At 49.2% G+C, this 15,513-nt stretch overlaps 1 protein-coding gene across 5 annotated transcripts in view; it reads right to left on the bottom strand.

Moving 5' to 3' along the window:
• Positions 1 to 15,513, bottom strand: part of NAV2 (neuron navigator 2) — a 365,536-nt gene that overhangs the window by 137,423 nt on the left and 212,600 nt on the right. For all 5 annotated transcript variants that reach the window (XM_028515602.2, XM_036029138.1, XM_036029139.1 and 2 more), the window contains 3 exons: positions 12,379 to 12,491; positions 7,679 to 7,787; positions 5,405 to 5,794 (listed from right to left, as the gene is read on the bottom strand). In XM_028515602.2, coding sequence (XP_028371403.1) covers positions 5,405 to 5,794; positions 7,679 to 7,787; positions 12,379 to 12,491 — 612 coding nt within the window. The remainder of the gene's footprint in view (positions 1 to 5,404; positions 5,795 to 7,678; positions 7,788 to 12,378; positions 12,492 to 15,513) is intronic.

The following is a 15,513-nucleotide window of genomic DNA, read 5'->3' as shown; positions in this document are numbered from 1 at the left end:
TGGTACGTCAAGTACCACGGGAGCCCAGAGGAAAGAATCGCTGCCTCTGCTTGGACAGAATCAAGGAAGGCTTCCAGAAGGAGGTGACCTATTGGGCAGTAATGAGAAAGGCAACCTAAGCACTGAGTGTTGCATGTGAAAATGATGCCTGGAAGCATGAACACTCTGCCATGATTAAATATTTGTGCCTTCCTCTGCCCCTCCCAAAACCATATGTTCAAGCCCTACCCCCGCCCCCACAATAAGATGGTATCAGAAGTGGGACCTCTGGGAGGTAATCGGGTTTGATGAGGTCATGACAGGACTAGTGCCCTTATAAGAAGAGGGGGACCCACTAGAGCCTCTTTTCTCGGCCATGTGAGGACACGGTGGGCTGGGAAGGGGGCTCTCAGCAGAGTCTGACTGTGGTGCACTGTGACCTTGGACTCCCAGACTCCAAAACTGTGAGAAGTGACAGTCAGTTGTTTAAGCCCCCGATCTGTGGTATTTTGCCAGGGCAACCCCAGCTGACGAAAGGCACACCCTGACATATCTGCGAGCTGCAGGCACTTCAGCAAGGACGGGCTCCTCAGCTTCTAAGGAACCGAGTCTCCCAGCAGAAACCAGAGCACACCCTGCACCTGGTGATGGAGAACCCCCTGCCACCCACCAGGGACGACTGCTGCCATTAAAATGTCAACACCGAGGACCACCCTGTTCAAAATCCCACTTGTCCCACACCAAGCTACTCGCGAGGCTATGTTCGAACAACAAACCAGTTGTTAACAACACCCATTTCCTCTGCCCTCACTCTTAAACCAACTCCATGACTCCTAGAGGTAAAAGCATCAAATCCACAGCATCACATCCTACACTGGCCACTAGATGGAGCTAGGTTTCGCACCAAAAAGACACCGGAGGTGAAACTGATTTCCCCCAAGTGCTCTGTAAATAGACTCATTGAGTTTCACAGCTGGTGGTGGCAAGTTATATAAGCCCAAGGTCCTGTGAGGGTAGGACTGCAGAACAGACCATTCACAGCATATTTATTAAACACCTATTTGTACTGGTCTCTGAGTTTAGAAAAATAACAGGCCCTGTCTACTTTCCAGGAGCGCCAAGGTTGGAGAAGGAAAACTCACACACACACAGAGTGCACATTTCTTGAACACCCCGGGCTCTGCCGGGCACTTTTCAAGTCCTAGCTCTGATGCCCAAAGGTGGAGAACTTGTCCCAGTTCCTCTGGCAGAGCCAGGACTAAACTCCAGGTCTGTCTGCCTCTCACAGCCGTGCTCTTCCCCCCACACCCTCCAGTCCCTCTCAACCAGTTCCCCACGCCAAGTGGAAGGCGGAGCAGGTTGGGTGTAAACTGAAGTCACCAGAAACTCGCAAGACAGAGATAACTCTGACTGGGGAAATCTAGGAGGGCATCACAGAGGTGGCGTTTATTTTAGGGTTAATTAGATGGACTTGACAGGAAAGGAATTCCAGGGAGAAAGCAGCATGTCCTGATGGCACAGAGCTTTGCAGGAGACAGCCTTTTGTAATGAATGGCAGGTAGCCAGTGGGGAGCGTGGGTGTGTGAGGGGGGATGCGGCCAGGGCTAAGGCGGAGAGGGCCACCGAGGGGAGGACCATAAAGAGCCCCCCACATGCGGTTAAGAAGTTGAGATCTGTTCCCATAGGCCATGGGAAGCCAACAAAGGCTCTCGGAGAAACTTCAGATGTTAAATTTAAATGGTCAATTTTTTCCGGGAAGGAATGTATATTCATGCTTTAGAAGATTATACAACTCAGTGCCTCCTTTGAAAAGAAAAGCAGTCATCTTTCCAAACATATGGATGCTAAGTCTGTCCACTTAATTTTATTCTGTACCACACGGTACTCGGAATTTTTAGAAGATGAGTTGATGGATTGACTTCACAGATCAGGCTTTGGTAGAAGACATCTTCATCTGCTATTTAAAAATTTCCCCCACTAACTCCAGCCAAAGCCCGATTTACCAATCTAATAAAAGGCAGAGGTGAGGTCAGGCGACAACTCGTAAAGTACTTAGACACGCCTGGCCCACGCTCGGAGTTCACTTACACATGTGCACACACACACAGACCAAAGGCGTCCGGCACTGGGTTCTCACTAACATCGGCCCCCCCTTCGGCAGCACCCAGCGGTACTCACAGACCTGCGTGCACGCTGTCCCCCGGAGACAAGGCATTCCAGACCTCAGAAACCGGCCGCTACACCCAGAGGAGGCACAGTGTCATTTTGAAAACAAAGGTCATAGGTTTTCAGAAACTAGAATTTACTTTCATTCCAGGCTTTCTAAATGAACTTGCTGTAAACTTTTACAAGGGCTTTCCTCAAAGAGCGTCCTTATGGATTTATATATTACTCATACATCAAGGCTCTCCCAGTAAGCCAAACACACATCTGGAAGAAAACTTTAATCATCTCATTGTGTCCAAGGGCCTGGATGTTTGCGGTTGATAAGATACCCAGACCCTGTCTGAGACTTTGTGTCTTTATCAGATACTTGCCATTCATCAGATACAACCTCAAAGAGAAGTGTAACTGGGGAAGGTTACGAACCACATTCATTATGGCGCTTCAAGGCTTAGGGAAGTGGGATGACGTGCCTACTGTCACAAAGAGCTCACAAGCGTGGCAGAACAGGGTTTAAGCTCCATCTGTCTGCTGTTTTGGGCTGTTCTCTTTCCACTGCACCAGCTGCCTCCGTGGTACGGACTTACTGAGCAGATTCCGAAGCAGAGGCTAAATGGCCAGCCCTTCAATATCTACAACCCGGTCATGTGTATAAAAGGAAAAAGAAATGAGTATAGAGGACATTAAATGACTTGCTCTGGATTCAACATGCGCACAAACTGATAACTCAGCCTCCCAGCAAACAGAGCAGGCATTGCCACAGGGTGAAGTCACGCTTAACTAGCGTTCTAGAATGTTACAAGTAGAAGGCACGTTAAATGCCATCTGGGCTATCTCTCTTCCTGTTGGAAGTAAATTTCTGCATCAAAAGGAATGAAAGAAGAAAAAGCAGGCCAGAGTTCTCTAGGTTCAATAATTGGGTGGTTTGCTTACATGTCTGCACTTTTATCTACACTTGCTCTGAGAGCTATCTCACTTGCTCAAAAATGTAAACTTCCCAAAGCAGGACCTGAAATGTAAACACTTGTGCTTTTCGGCAGGGGTAAAGGCTCGGGCTGGGGCAGCCAAGGAAACCAGGACTCTGGCTGTGCTCTCACCGAGGTTCAGTTTTGAGTGTTTCAATGTCTCCACCTTGTGGAAACTGTCAGCACTGACCTTCATCTACTGAGGATTAAAAGACAGATCCAGCAATAAAGTGAACCCTATGACAGGATACAGAAATCTCAAAACTACAGTGAGATTTGATAATGATAACCTTGAGGTCGTGCTGGATACCTGAAGTCATCAAGTTAATAATAAAAAGATTAAATCACACACAACTTCACTTTAGGAATGGGTGTGTTATTATTTTCATGTTTACAAAGAACTAGAAACCCAAAATGATGCTCTAAGGTAACTGGGCCACTTAATTTATCAGCTCATTAACTTTCCCAGTCATTCTGGAGGGCAGAAATGTGTTACATCGGAAGGGTTTGGTGGCTCCTATCCTCCAGGCTTTTCACTGCAGGGTGGCTCTAAAAGTACAAGGTAGGAGCCAAAGCACCTCTATGTCTAAACTTCTCATTAAGTCACAGAACACTTCTAGTCAGACGGGTAGAACTAAGCAAAAGTAAATCAGTTGTGAAACAAACTCCAGCAGCTGTGCTCTTTAATGCATCAGTAAGACATCGGGCAAGGCAGTGAGGCACAGCGGTAAAGGAACAGGGCTCTGCAGCACTAGCTCTGGGCTCTGCCTCTTAACCACTGCAGGTCCTTGGGCAAGTTATTTAACCTTCCTGAGCCTCAGTTTACGCACCCATAAAATGGGGATTATGATACCACCTACCTCAAAGGACAGCTGTGAGTGCAGCACAAGGTCATATATGTAACCTCCATATAAGCATGGAGCTTGGTGTGCAGTGGGAGAATTAGCTATTATTCAATTATGAAAATACAGACTCACCCACGGGCTCTTGATCACTGTTCATGGAAGTGAGTGGCCTGAGGTTTTATTTTTCCCTTTAAGATTATTAATTTATTTCTAGAGAGAGGAAGGAGGAAGACAGACAGGGAGAGAAACGTTGATGTGTGAGAGAAACATTAATTGGCTACTTCTTGCACAACCCTCAGCTGGGGACGTGGCATATGCCATGACTGGGAATTGAACCGGTGACATTACAGTTCACAGGCTGGTGCTCAATCCACTGTGCTATACTAGCCAGGACGTGGCCTGAGTTTTATGCCTGATTTTTATTACCTGTAATTTTGACTGCTAGAATGCTAGAGCAAGGAAAGATCTTGGAAAACTTCAAAAACCAAGTTAACAGATGAAGTCTCAGGCAAGTGGAATAAATAGATGCACCTTCTGTTTACACAGTGACCTGGAGTGGAGCTAAAACAAGAGAAGAGCCTCGGTGTGGCTTACAGAGCATGGCATCAAAGGCGGGCTGGGCTTGTTCCTTCATCCGCGGATCCACGTGTTCATTCCTTCAGCAATATTCATAAGCTCCTATGCCTACAATGCACTGGGGATGCGGTGGTGAACAAGCCAGACAAGGTCCTTGCTTCACGGAGCTTATCATTGCAAACAGGAGGGGATAGAGGGACCGTAAAATACAAACGAATAATTGGGATCATTTCAAATAGTGGTGAGATTTCAAAGGAGAGTAACACAGGGTGATGGAGAGGACAGGGGATGGGGATGGGGCAAGGCTGCATAAACTACTTCAAGTTGAATGGTCAAGGTGGGCTCCTCCAAAGAGGTGCCAGCGGAGCAACAAGAAGGAACCAGCCATGCAATGATCCAGGGAATAAAATCCAGGCAGAGAAAGAGATGGTGCAGAGGCCACGAGGAAGGAAAGAGCTTGATGAGACGGCGGAACTGAAGAACAGCTACCGCAGGGGAAGCAGGGGGTGGGGAGGCTGGGGAACCAGGAGACCTGACAGCCAGGTCCCGTGGGACCAGGCAGGCCATGCTCAGGGGTCTGGATCCCACCCTAAGTGCAAAGTTTGGCTTCAGGAACTGAAACAACCCAGTTTGCTGTCAAGTGTCACTCCGGCCGCAAGAGCAGCCTTGCTAGACCCGCTCAGGGAGTAATTGCTGACGTGCCACACAGCCTTGGACTCTGACGTGGAGAGAGAGCAGAAAGTCAAGCAGGCAGTCTGATCTGCTCCAGAGAACCTAAATAAAGCCCTGGCAAAACCCAAACCAGCCTACCGGTAGCCCAGGCGCTGAGCCTTCTCCGGCTCCGTGAAAGGGGAGAAGCCCTAAGGAAGGACTCACCCGCTCGTGATGTCGTCCGTCCGGATGTTCTTGCTCAGGACGTCCCCGTCGCTCATGTAGCCGGGGGCATCCATGCTGATGCCCTCCAGGTCCATCTCATCTCCTGCCTTGTCTGAGACATCCACGTGGCAGACACTGCTGCCCCTGGAGGCCAGCTGCCTCCTCAGGGGCGCAGAGTACACGTAGCGGCCCGACTCGGTGTTGATGAAGCGGCTGGCGTTGGCTCGAGGCGGGTACCCGTTGCCCATAGAGGGGGCGTCCCCTGCTTGGAGGCGGGGGCTGGACTGGCCGAGTCTCCAGGAGAGAGGGGTGGGCCTGCCGGTCAGGCTGAGGATACTGCGTCCGCTGATCTCCGTGGTGACGTTGGTGTCAAATGTGGTTTCTAATGTGCTAAAAACATGAAAGCCGCCTTGGGTTAGACCCTAGTGTGCCTACAGTCCGTTGCAGTTTATAGGTTCTTTAATTTTTTTAAATTATGAACTACTTCCCTTCTACAAAACAGGATCAAATGTCAGGCATCAATGTACCGCCCTCTGTTAAACCAAAAAGAGGAAGATGCACACCCAGTTAACATTCTGGAAAGCCCATGGAAGACCTTTCCCACTAAAACATGGTACAAGGTCCCCGTTGCCAACACTCCGATGGAATTATCTTAACTACTCTAATCTTTCTAGCCCAGGAAGGGAAACAGAAAGTGCTGAATTGGTAACAGTGAGTGTAAGGGTACCACCTGCCCGTTCACCCACCTGGGAGGCTGCATCACAGCTCTCCTTCACAAACGCAGGACACACCTGTTCCCTGGGATGCTCCTAATACCCTGTCTCATCTCCTCAGCCCCCTCCTGCCCAAGCAGCTGGGGAGGGCCTTGACTTTCTAAGTCTCCAAGGTCCATTCCCCCCACACCTTCTCTTCTCCCAGATTGTGTGCAAAATGACAACTAAGCTTTGGGGCAAAAGGCTGGAAGAGAGTGGTACCTGCCTGGGCTTGAGATCAAATCCCATGGGTAATAAATAAAATCCCATGGGCCTGCACCTGCCAGGGGGCCGGGCTGGCCCCCAGCCAAGGGGGAGGCTCGTTGGCAGGCAGGCCCCTATCTTTCCAGCCCCGACACGGTCGTCGGGACCATCAGTTCACCTCCTCAGACCTGCACTGGGGCCCCCAGCTGAGCAGAGCGGAGCCCCTCCTGCAGGAGAAACCATCGAAGCCGCCCCCTCTGTCGTCGTTGTTGTCCGAGTCCAAGCCGAGAAATGCACCACGCTGCTGTGACCCACAGTCTGCCCGTTTCATACCTGGCCCCGGGGTCCCACATCCGGCTCCCCGCCATCAAACAGCGGAAGGTTTGGGGCCCCACACCACAGGCAAGTTCTCGCTCCTCCGGAAGAACCGAGCTGTTTGGTGCCCTGACTGCTTTTGTTTCCCTGCAGTCCTGCAAGTGGCCTTACCTTCCTCCTGTTGGGGACCCCCACATTTGGGCCCTGCCTGGTCTTCTGTAAGATGGAACCCATGGTGCTTACCCCTGATCTGCCAGACACGCTGGCAGTGGGGAAGCCCCATGGTCTCCTCGCTTATTCATTTATCAGAGAGACTGAAACTGGAGAAGCGAAGGAGGCTCTGGGAGATCAGTAGGGGTACCGGCGACTTGGCCTTGACTACCAAAGCCAAGCACAAACCGTAAATCTCGGTTCTGCCAAAATCAGAAGAAAATGTCCTAGGGTTGCATCCTTTTCAACTTCTCGCTCAGCAATGAAAACAACTTGATAAATGTTTCCAAGGCAATGCTAGATTTCGTACAACTAAATCATTGTTTAAACACGATCATACGTTTTTATAAATATTTCCTTACGTGCTTTGTAGACGTGCATGACTAACACCATCACAGAGTGCTGTGTGTCGGAACCCGGGTAGGAATTCAAGCTATTCGCTTTATCACACGGGTCAAACACAGTTCACCTGCTCGTTTCAACAGCATGGTAGGGTTTTTTGGAAAATGCACAAAAGTGCAATTTAAACAGCGCTCGTCTAAAATATCCTGTTGAATGGATTCAGCGACCTCCTGCTTTGGGGAGCGATCTGTCTACACTAATTCTTGCTCCTTCGACTTCTCTTCCACCCACTGTATGGCTGGCTTTGTCAATTCCTGCACATTTGGCAATCAAGGTCATTTATCCCATTCTTAACCAAATCACTCTGCAAGCAGTATGAACAAACGCAGGAGAAGCCGTGTGAAAGTCGAGTTCCCAGCTGGTTCAGTAAAGTGATCCACAGTTCAAGTACCTGTGTGTAACCTGAGTTCCCCGTAAGCTGGACATGGTCTCCTCCAAATTCTGCCGCAGGTCAGCGATGTTCTTCACCGTCCGCAGTCGCCGAGCCTCCGGGTCTTCCCCTGGGAAGACGAGGGTTAAGACTATTTTAATTCTCAGACAGATGGTGAACTTCACGGGAGTAGTAACTGTGTTCATGACTTAACAACCATGTCCCACGCTAGGGGCCTGGTTCACCATGGGTGCTTAAGAAGGATCTGAGGATGAATGAATGAAAGAATGAATGAGTGAGTGAACAAATGCATGCATGCCCGAAGGAAAGTGTTAAATCCAAGGAGAGAAGTCTTTCTCCTCCCCTTAGGACCTTCCTGAAATGAGTGAAGTCTAGCGGATGGGAGAAGCAAGGAACCTGGTCTGAGACATAAACACGCTGTCACGCCGACTCCAATAAAGACACGCACAGGGCAGCTCTGGTTCCTAGGGACCACTTCCTGCCCGTGCAAGAGTGGGCGAGGCCGTTTGTTTTCTTATCCAGGGGTGACGCATACTGCTGTCTCCTGGACCTATGTTATAAAAGGAACTTGGAATGGCTAAATGATCTGCTCTTATTAACCACAAATAGCTCTACAGAGAGAGGTTTGCCTTTTCTTTATCACGTCACATCAAACTCTGGTCCTCTCCTCACTGGCTGTGTGGTCACGGAGAAGGTGCTGGCACTCTCCACGCTTCAGATGCCACCACCTGAAAGCAGGGACAGTAACGGTCCTGACCTCAAGGGACAGCTGTGGGGACTAAACGGCATAGGAGCTGGAGATCCCAAGCCTGGTGCCCGCCACAAGCACTGATTTCACGCCTGCTGGTGCTGCAGAGCAGGGAGCCACTGAGACGACACGGGGCTTCATTTGGGAGATAAAGGACTTCCGTTCTTTGGGCAAGATTCTCCACAAAAATGTGTGGCCCAGCAGAGATCAAGCTGGCACAAGTGTCCAGGAGGGCCAGGGGAGTAACTATAGTAACAATGACAGGAATCAAACATCTTCCCCTCGGAGTAATTTCAGGGAGCACTGAGAAGACTCAAGGGCCACAATCAAGGATCTTTAAAAGCCTACGATCATTGCAAGTGTGAAGCAACACTTTAAAAGAAATCTCCATAGACAACATAGTCCTCGTGGGCAGCAGCAAATGGAGTCTGCATCAGACACTAAGTAGAACTTCCAGCAATTGTCATTAGTGGGTCAAACGGGCTCTAAGAAATGTCATAGACTGAACCTCCCCCTTCTGAGACAGATGGCAGCTTCCTTAGGCTGTTCCTGGCATGCTGGTGCCTGCGGGCTGGGGAACGGACTAAATGGTAGCTGTGTGATTTCGTGGAGGAAATCGGCTACAGCAAATACTCTACTCTTGCAAAAGCAAGTGTTTTCAATTTTCTACCTCTTTTTAACCAAGAGAAATTTGGAAGGCATTTATTTTGTTTTCTCTTATCTGAAAAGTGGTCAAACGTGTACTTCCCACCCAATTCTTTAAAATCCATACACGTAGGCATGTGTTTTTGAATGAAAGCAGTGTAGTTGTCTACCTTCTCCTAATGGCCTTGGAGGAACGTAATTACATCGATCTCCCGGGCCACAGTTAAATAAATCTGCTGCCAGTTTGGCCACATTTTATCGACACAGGGCTGCCAACAAAGGTACTGATCTTTTGGACAGCTCTGAGCCCTGCCGTGAAAATTCATTATGACGCTAATTACCTTCATTAATTAGCTCAATCATACTACAAAGAGTAGAATGATTATTTTATTCATCCACGTTCCTGTTCGTGACGTGGTTGCCTGAGTTAACTCTCCTTTGGAAATTCAAAGGTCTCTGAGGTGGAATGGCATCTCTCCACCTTTACGGCTGGTAGCCCCCACCTGTATCTGCAGACATGCAAGAAATTTTTATTGTCCAACAGACGCTCAGTCAGTGGAGGCTGAAGAAAGGGCACTGACTTTGCACTCTGACGGGTGACGGTCTGGTTCGTGGCATGGCTGCAGAGTATCCTCCTGACCTTGGCCAAGTCACTCACTCTTCTGAAGGATATCTGCGAAATGGGGATAAAACCCTTCCATTCGCAGGCTGAGGAGGTCCTGGCACAAATGGAGGGCTCGTTGAAGCTGACTGTCCCAGTCCCCTCCTGGGGAGCGGTGGTTCCTGCTGGGAAATGTTTGCTTCCCCCAGAGCCCTATACACGCCGGATGCCAGGAGTGACCCAGAAATGCACACTAATAATCCACCTGCCTTGCACAGGTGACCACATCCTGAGCTGCCAATTCTGCCTCCATACACAACCTGAGTGTATGGTTTTCCCGCCATCTCTCAGCCTAAACAAAATAAAAATACAACCATGCTCTAGCAGAAATTGCAGGATCCTTTCAGCTCATACACAGGGATTACAAAAATTAACCTATTCTATGTCTACTTGTGGCTCTCACATTTGCCAAGGGCAGCCTTCTCTCCAGCCATTGGCTGTGATGGAGAGAACACTGCACACTCTGACCCCACAGGGCTGGGTTTAGAGGATGTCAGGGTGTTACAAAAAGAACATGGAAGAAACCTGGGATCTTCACTTAGAAGAAGGCTTAAAGGACAAGCTGCTACATGAAAAGGATCGAAGTTGTCTGTGAACTTCTGGAGGCTGGATTATATCCAGGGATTAAAAATGTAAGAGTTAAGAACTGTTACCCATTAAAACCACAAAATATGAAAAGGCTGCCTAATGAAGGAATAATCTTTCTGTCACAAGAAATACCCAAGCAGAGACAGAAAGGTGATTCATCGGTGAATGACGGAAGGGAGTCAAAGGCTGAATAAGAAACAAACAGGATTGTGTGGTTCTTTCTAACTCTACAATCCATGATGCAGGTCTTAACAGTAGCGTTGTGTAAATGACCAAGCACCGTCGAAAGATCCAACTATTTGCATAAGCACAGGAAGAACGAAGCAATTGACGAAATAGCCTCATAAATGTCCATTTCTAAATATACCCGCCATCCATTGTCATTTCAAGGGAGCAGTTGCGGATCAGTTAAATTTGACCCCATGCCACTATGCAGCGTCTCCATAAAATAATTCACCATACAGTCACACACGTGAGCCCTACTGCTCGAATGTAAAGACGAGTCACCCTGACTAAGAAATCTTCATTTGCAACCAACGCCATTTGGCTTAACACAGACGAGTGCTGAGCAGGCACAACTGGTTGCACTATCTGCTCCCCAAAGCCACTGGCAGCACCTCAGGCTGTTTGAGTTCCTAGTTGGTGTTACCATCCTGATGCAGAGGAGACACGAGGAGAAGGAGAGAAATGAGAGAAAGATCACAGGCTGCAATCTGGCACTATGAAACTTAAGGGTTTTATGGAATGTCCTCTGGATACCGCTTTTGCTTTTCAAATGTGAATTTTCCTGAGACCTGGTGCCTGACGCGAATCCACACAACTCCACGGGGCACGCATCTGATACACACCGGGCCACGAAGCCCTGGCCTTGCTCTTTTGATGTGTGCACAGAAGAGCACGACCCGGGATACGTGTGGAGACCTGAGCCGTCAGCTGAACACCACACCCTTCTCTTGGCCCTTTCCCTGAGCTATCCATGCTCTCATATGCAAGGGAGCTGCACACCCTGGAGGAAAGGGACTAAAATCAACACCGAATGTGGAGCCCCGAACTACTGTAAGACAGATCAGTTACCCACGGCTTGGAAACTCTGCTCCGTCACAGCGCCCAGTCAGCAGAACCAGAAGGAAATAGTTAACTCGCTCAGATCCTCTTATATTAACACTAGAGCTAACGGTGAGACGGGTGAGATTCGATCATTCTGGCTGCAGACCAATGCCACAGCTGTGACGTGGCTGTGAGAATGATGTGGTCATGGACAGTGAGTCTAATACACGAGTTTTAAACACAGACTCAATTTCTAACCCAAATGTGGAAGTGGAAAGGTAGGAGAAGAGTAACACAGCCACTGCCCTGTGAGAAGTTGCCGGCACGCAGGGCAGAGCTGGGGAACAGGGAAGACAGACCGGGGAGGTAGAAACTCAGCCAGCACTGCAGTAGAAAGTCTAACTCAGATGCTGACTTCTGTGCTCCAAGTGGAGAGTGTGACAGGGCAGCATTAACAGGTACATATCTGTGGTGTGAATGACATGACAACTGTGGATTTTGTATTTTTATATAATGCCCCCTCAATCATCATGGTCTGGGCTTTACTTAAATAATTTCATTTGGTTTTGGTTTTGGTGAAAGCTGCAGGCTGTAATCTTTCCAATTAATAGAGGATGCTAAGAACAATGTTCAGGTGGTACTTCCACACAGGAAAGAAAAAAGGAGGCAACACCGTGAGTTCCAACTCTTGCTGGAAAACGTCTTTATCTGAAGCGTAAACCAGGTGATTCAGAGCTAGGTGTCGGGGCAGCTCAGCGCCCCGGGATGAATGAAATGGAACATACCTTAAAATATGATCTGCCAACAGGTAAGAGACGTATTTACAATTTGGGGGAGGAGGGAATAGATTGTGTGTGAGAGAGAACAGGAAAGAAAGGAAACAAAAAGGTAAGAAAAATAAATACATTTGTTTAGCTCGTCAATCAATGCCACAGTAAACCAACTTCCAATCGTGCCCTTCCCGCAGGTGGTTAGACAGCACTGCCAACGGGCACAGCATTGCGTACTCACCGGCCAGTTCTTCCAGCGCAGGCTGTCCGCTCTTGGCGTAGTGGCCAGGCTCCGTGCTCACGCCTGCTGAGCTGGACTCGGCGGTAACATTCCCTTCGGTGTCTGTCTGGGACCTTCACACACAAACCACAGCAGAGACACCTGTCACGCACAGTAACATGCACATCTGGACCCCTGTGATCTTCCCATAGCACCCACTGCAGCAAGGAGCTTTAGGACGGAGCAGACTGGCAGACTGACACTAAATAATTCATTAGCGCGTGTGGAGCAACGTCCTAGACGCAGAGAGAGCCACTGAGCTGTAAAAGATGAAATATTCATCGCCCAGTCGGAGGGGCTGCCATCCGTCACTGGGGAGCGCTCCTCCGAATCCCCATCAGGGCGCTAAGTCTGGCCAGCAAAATGCCGGGAGTACTGGGTAGACTGAATCATTTGGCTTATGCCAAGCAGCAACTTCTAAGTAACCAGCAACACCGCAAGTCAAGCATAAGGTGACTCCATTGACGGCCCCCACTCCCCCCGCCCAGATCCTCCTGGCATGGCTTCTCTGAAGAGGTGACTGTAAAACCAGTCACGACTGCGTGCCAAGCAGGTGTGCTTGCCCTCCAGGTCTCTGATTCACAGCTCAGATCTCCTGACATGAAAGGTCTCATTGATCATCATTTCAACACTTGACTGAAATGTGTACTTCCCCAAACCTTCTCCATGCCCTTATTTGTCAAGCAAATCGAGGCAACCGCTCCATGCACTGTGTTCTTGCCACAACTACCCCTGTTCATTTAGGCATGGCGTGCAAATGCGTAACTACACTCGGATGCACGTCCCTGGGTGTGACAGTATTAATTCATTAGCGTCCTGAGCTAATGCAACCAGATTTCACTCTCTGTGAAGAAAGTGTTTGCCAAGAATGAGAACTCTCTTAAATGTGGGGGATGTGCTGATACACCTCAACTCATCCATCTATTCTTCCTCCCTTTGGCCCCAAGCCATCAGTTCCCATTTCTGGCCATCTCTATCTTTAAAAGATTTCCACATTCCCAGGGGTCCTCTCCATCCCCTGGCCAGAGTCCAGGCTCTCACCATCTCTGCCCAGGCCCCGTGAGAGCCCCGTAAACAGGCACGCTGCCTCCAGCGGGGGGCTGTAAATGGCAGCCAGGTGTAGAAACCAGCCCAGGGATTTATTAGGATGGGTATGCATAATAATTTAAAGCTTTTGAATTAGTTTCAACATTTAAAAATCAGGAGATCACACAAGGAATCACCCTTAGCAACTTCTAGCTTCCCCAGTAAAAAATAAGCAAGTCTGGGAAGACCGAGCTCTGCCCACTGGTGCCAGGGGGTGGTGGCTCCCCCTAGAAGTGTGGCGTTCCCTCTGCCACAGCCTTGCTGTTCCCAAGACCCCCATCTATACTACCCTTTGGGGGCCCAATCAGGCACCTGAATTCATGACCTCTGTCCCAGACTGTTCCTAGGTCCGGTCCACTCCTCATGCCAGCCTCCACTGGTCTCTGTGTCACCGATATGACCACACTGTCCTCTGATGAAAGGCCTCCAACGGTTTCCCATTTTCCAAAGAATAAGGTCTAAACTCCTTACAGTGGCAGAAGACGCCCCATGTCACACAAGTCTTCCTCCATTTACAGCCCCTTCTCCCGCCCCTCATGCCCTGGACACAGAGCCCTGCCCTCGGCGCCACCCACAGGTGGCGTCTCTCCATCCCCAGATCGTACCACGCCCTTAGCCATTTTGTCTCTGTAGCTACTGTGACTCCTGCCCACGGGCCCTGCCCCTCTTTCTCCCTTAGTTTGCTCCTAATCTGCCTTTAGGATGCAGTTCCCATGTCCTTTTGGCCTGGAAGCCTTCCTGACTGTGCCAGCGGACCACTCCGCCCACCCTCCGTATTCTCCTGATGGCTGTGTGTGACAATGTGATGTAACTAAGACATCTTTCCTCAGCTAGATTGAGCGCTCTGGAGGCAAGGGTTGGTTCTTTTGATATGTACACAGAAGAACACCATCTGCTTAAGCTCATAGGCTGAGCAGGCAGCCAAGGCAGAATCAGTGTGTTGAATGGATAGATGAGGACATTTTAGGCCTAGAAGGATGCTGGGCAGAAGAAGAAACTCCATAACCTGATAACCGTGCACATCTGAGGACGTCCCTTCATCTCTGAACCACGGGGCCCTCACCTGGACAGAGGGAATGGCAGGGACCTCTGCTGGTTGCTACAAAAATCACATGTGGTATGACACAGAGGCAGTGACACTGTTATTTCTAAATTGATAAGTATAAATTCATTCTGAGTAATTTTTAAAATGATTGATCTTCCTTGTATCCCTTGGTTAAATCACTAACATGGAGAGGTTCTAGGGAGAGCCGGGCAGGTTATATACAGTGAGCCGTGAACTTGAGAGAGCGTTTTAGAGCACAAAGGAAATCTACACCATTTTAATAGCTTCTGTAACCTAGTCCCGTCTCCTCACTTTAGAGATGGGGGCAGTCAGGTTCAGAGTGACACCGTGGTTTGCAGAGCCAAGACAGTGTGGTGGTTAACAACATTCTCCCTCCTCACACAGCCTTCAGGTCAAATACTAGCTCTTCTGGCTGCGAGCTCTGTGACTGAGAGCGGGTTATTCAATCACTCTAAGCCTCAGCTTTGCTCAGCTATAGAATGGGGATCTCAAAAAGGTAGGCAGTTCAGGGAAATGTGGGAATAAGGAAACGAGCTGAGGCACGAAAAGCTCTCAGCAAGGCTTCCGCACACACTCAGTGCCAAGGCCACACAGGGCGCTGCATCAAGGCCAGAGTCCAGGAGGCCTGACTCCTAGCTCAGTGCACCTCCTCCCGGCCTCCTCCCCGGCTCACCCAGAGCACAGAGGAACCTCGGGCAGCAGCAGGACCTCCAACAGAGTAAGCTTTGCATGGGGCTCTGTAGATACACAGGGCATTTCCTCCTTTCTCCTGCTTGTCAGACACTTGCTCTTTATCACAGAGTTTTCCCTCTCGTTAAAAAAAGCTTGACATTTTTTTAAAAGGGTAAATATTTTATAATCTTTGAAATAATTACAGACAAAAAAGGGGGGTATGGGATTGATGGTGAACAAAGACTCTATATTTTAATTTCGAAAATGCAAAT

Source organism: Phyllostomus discolor, chromosome 6, assembly GCF_004126475.2.
Source record: "Phyllostomus discolor isolate MPI-MPIP mPhyDis1 chromosome 6, mPhyDis1.pri.v3, whole genome shotgun sequence".
Lineage (NCBI taxonomy): Eukaryota > Metazoa > Chordata > Mammalia > Chiroptera > Phyllostomidae > Phyllostomus > Phyllostomus discolor.
The sequence above is the reverse complement of the archived record's forward strand: the minus strand, read 5'-3'. Positions and strand labels throughout refer to the sequence as shown.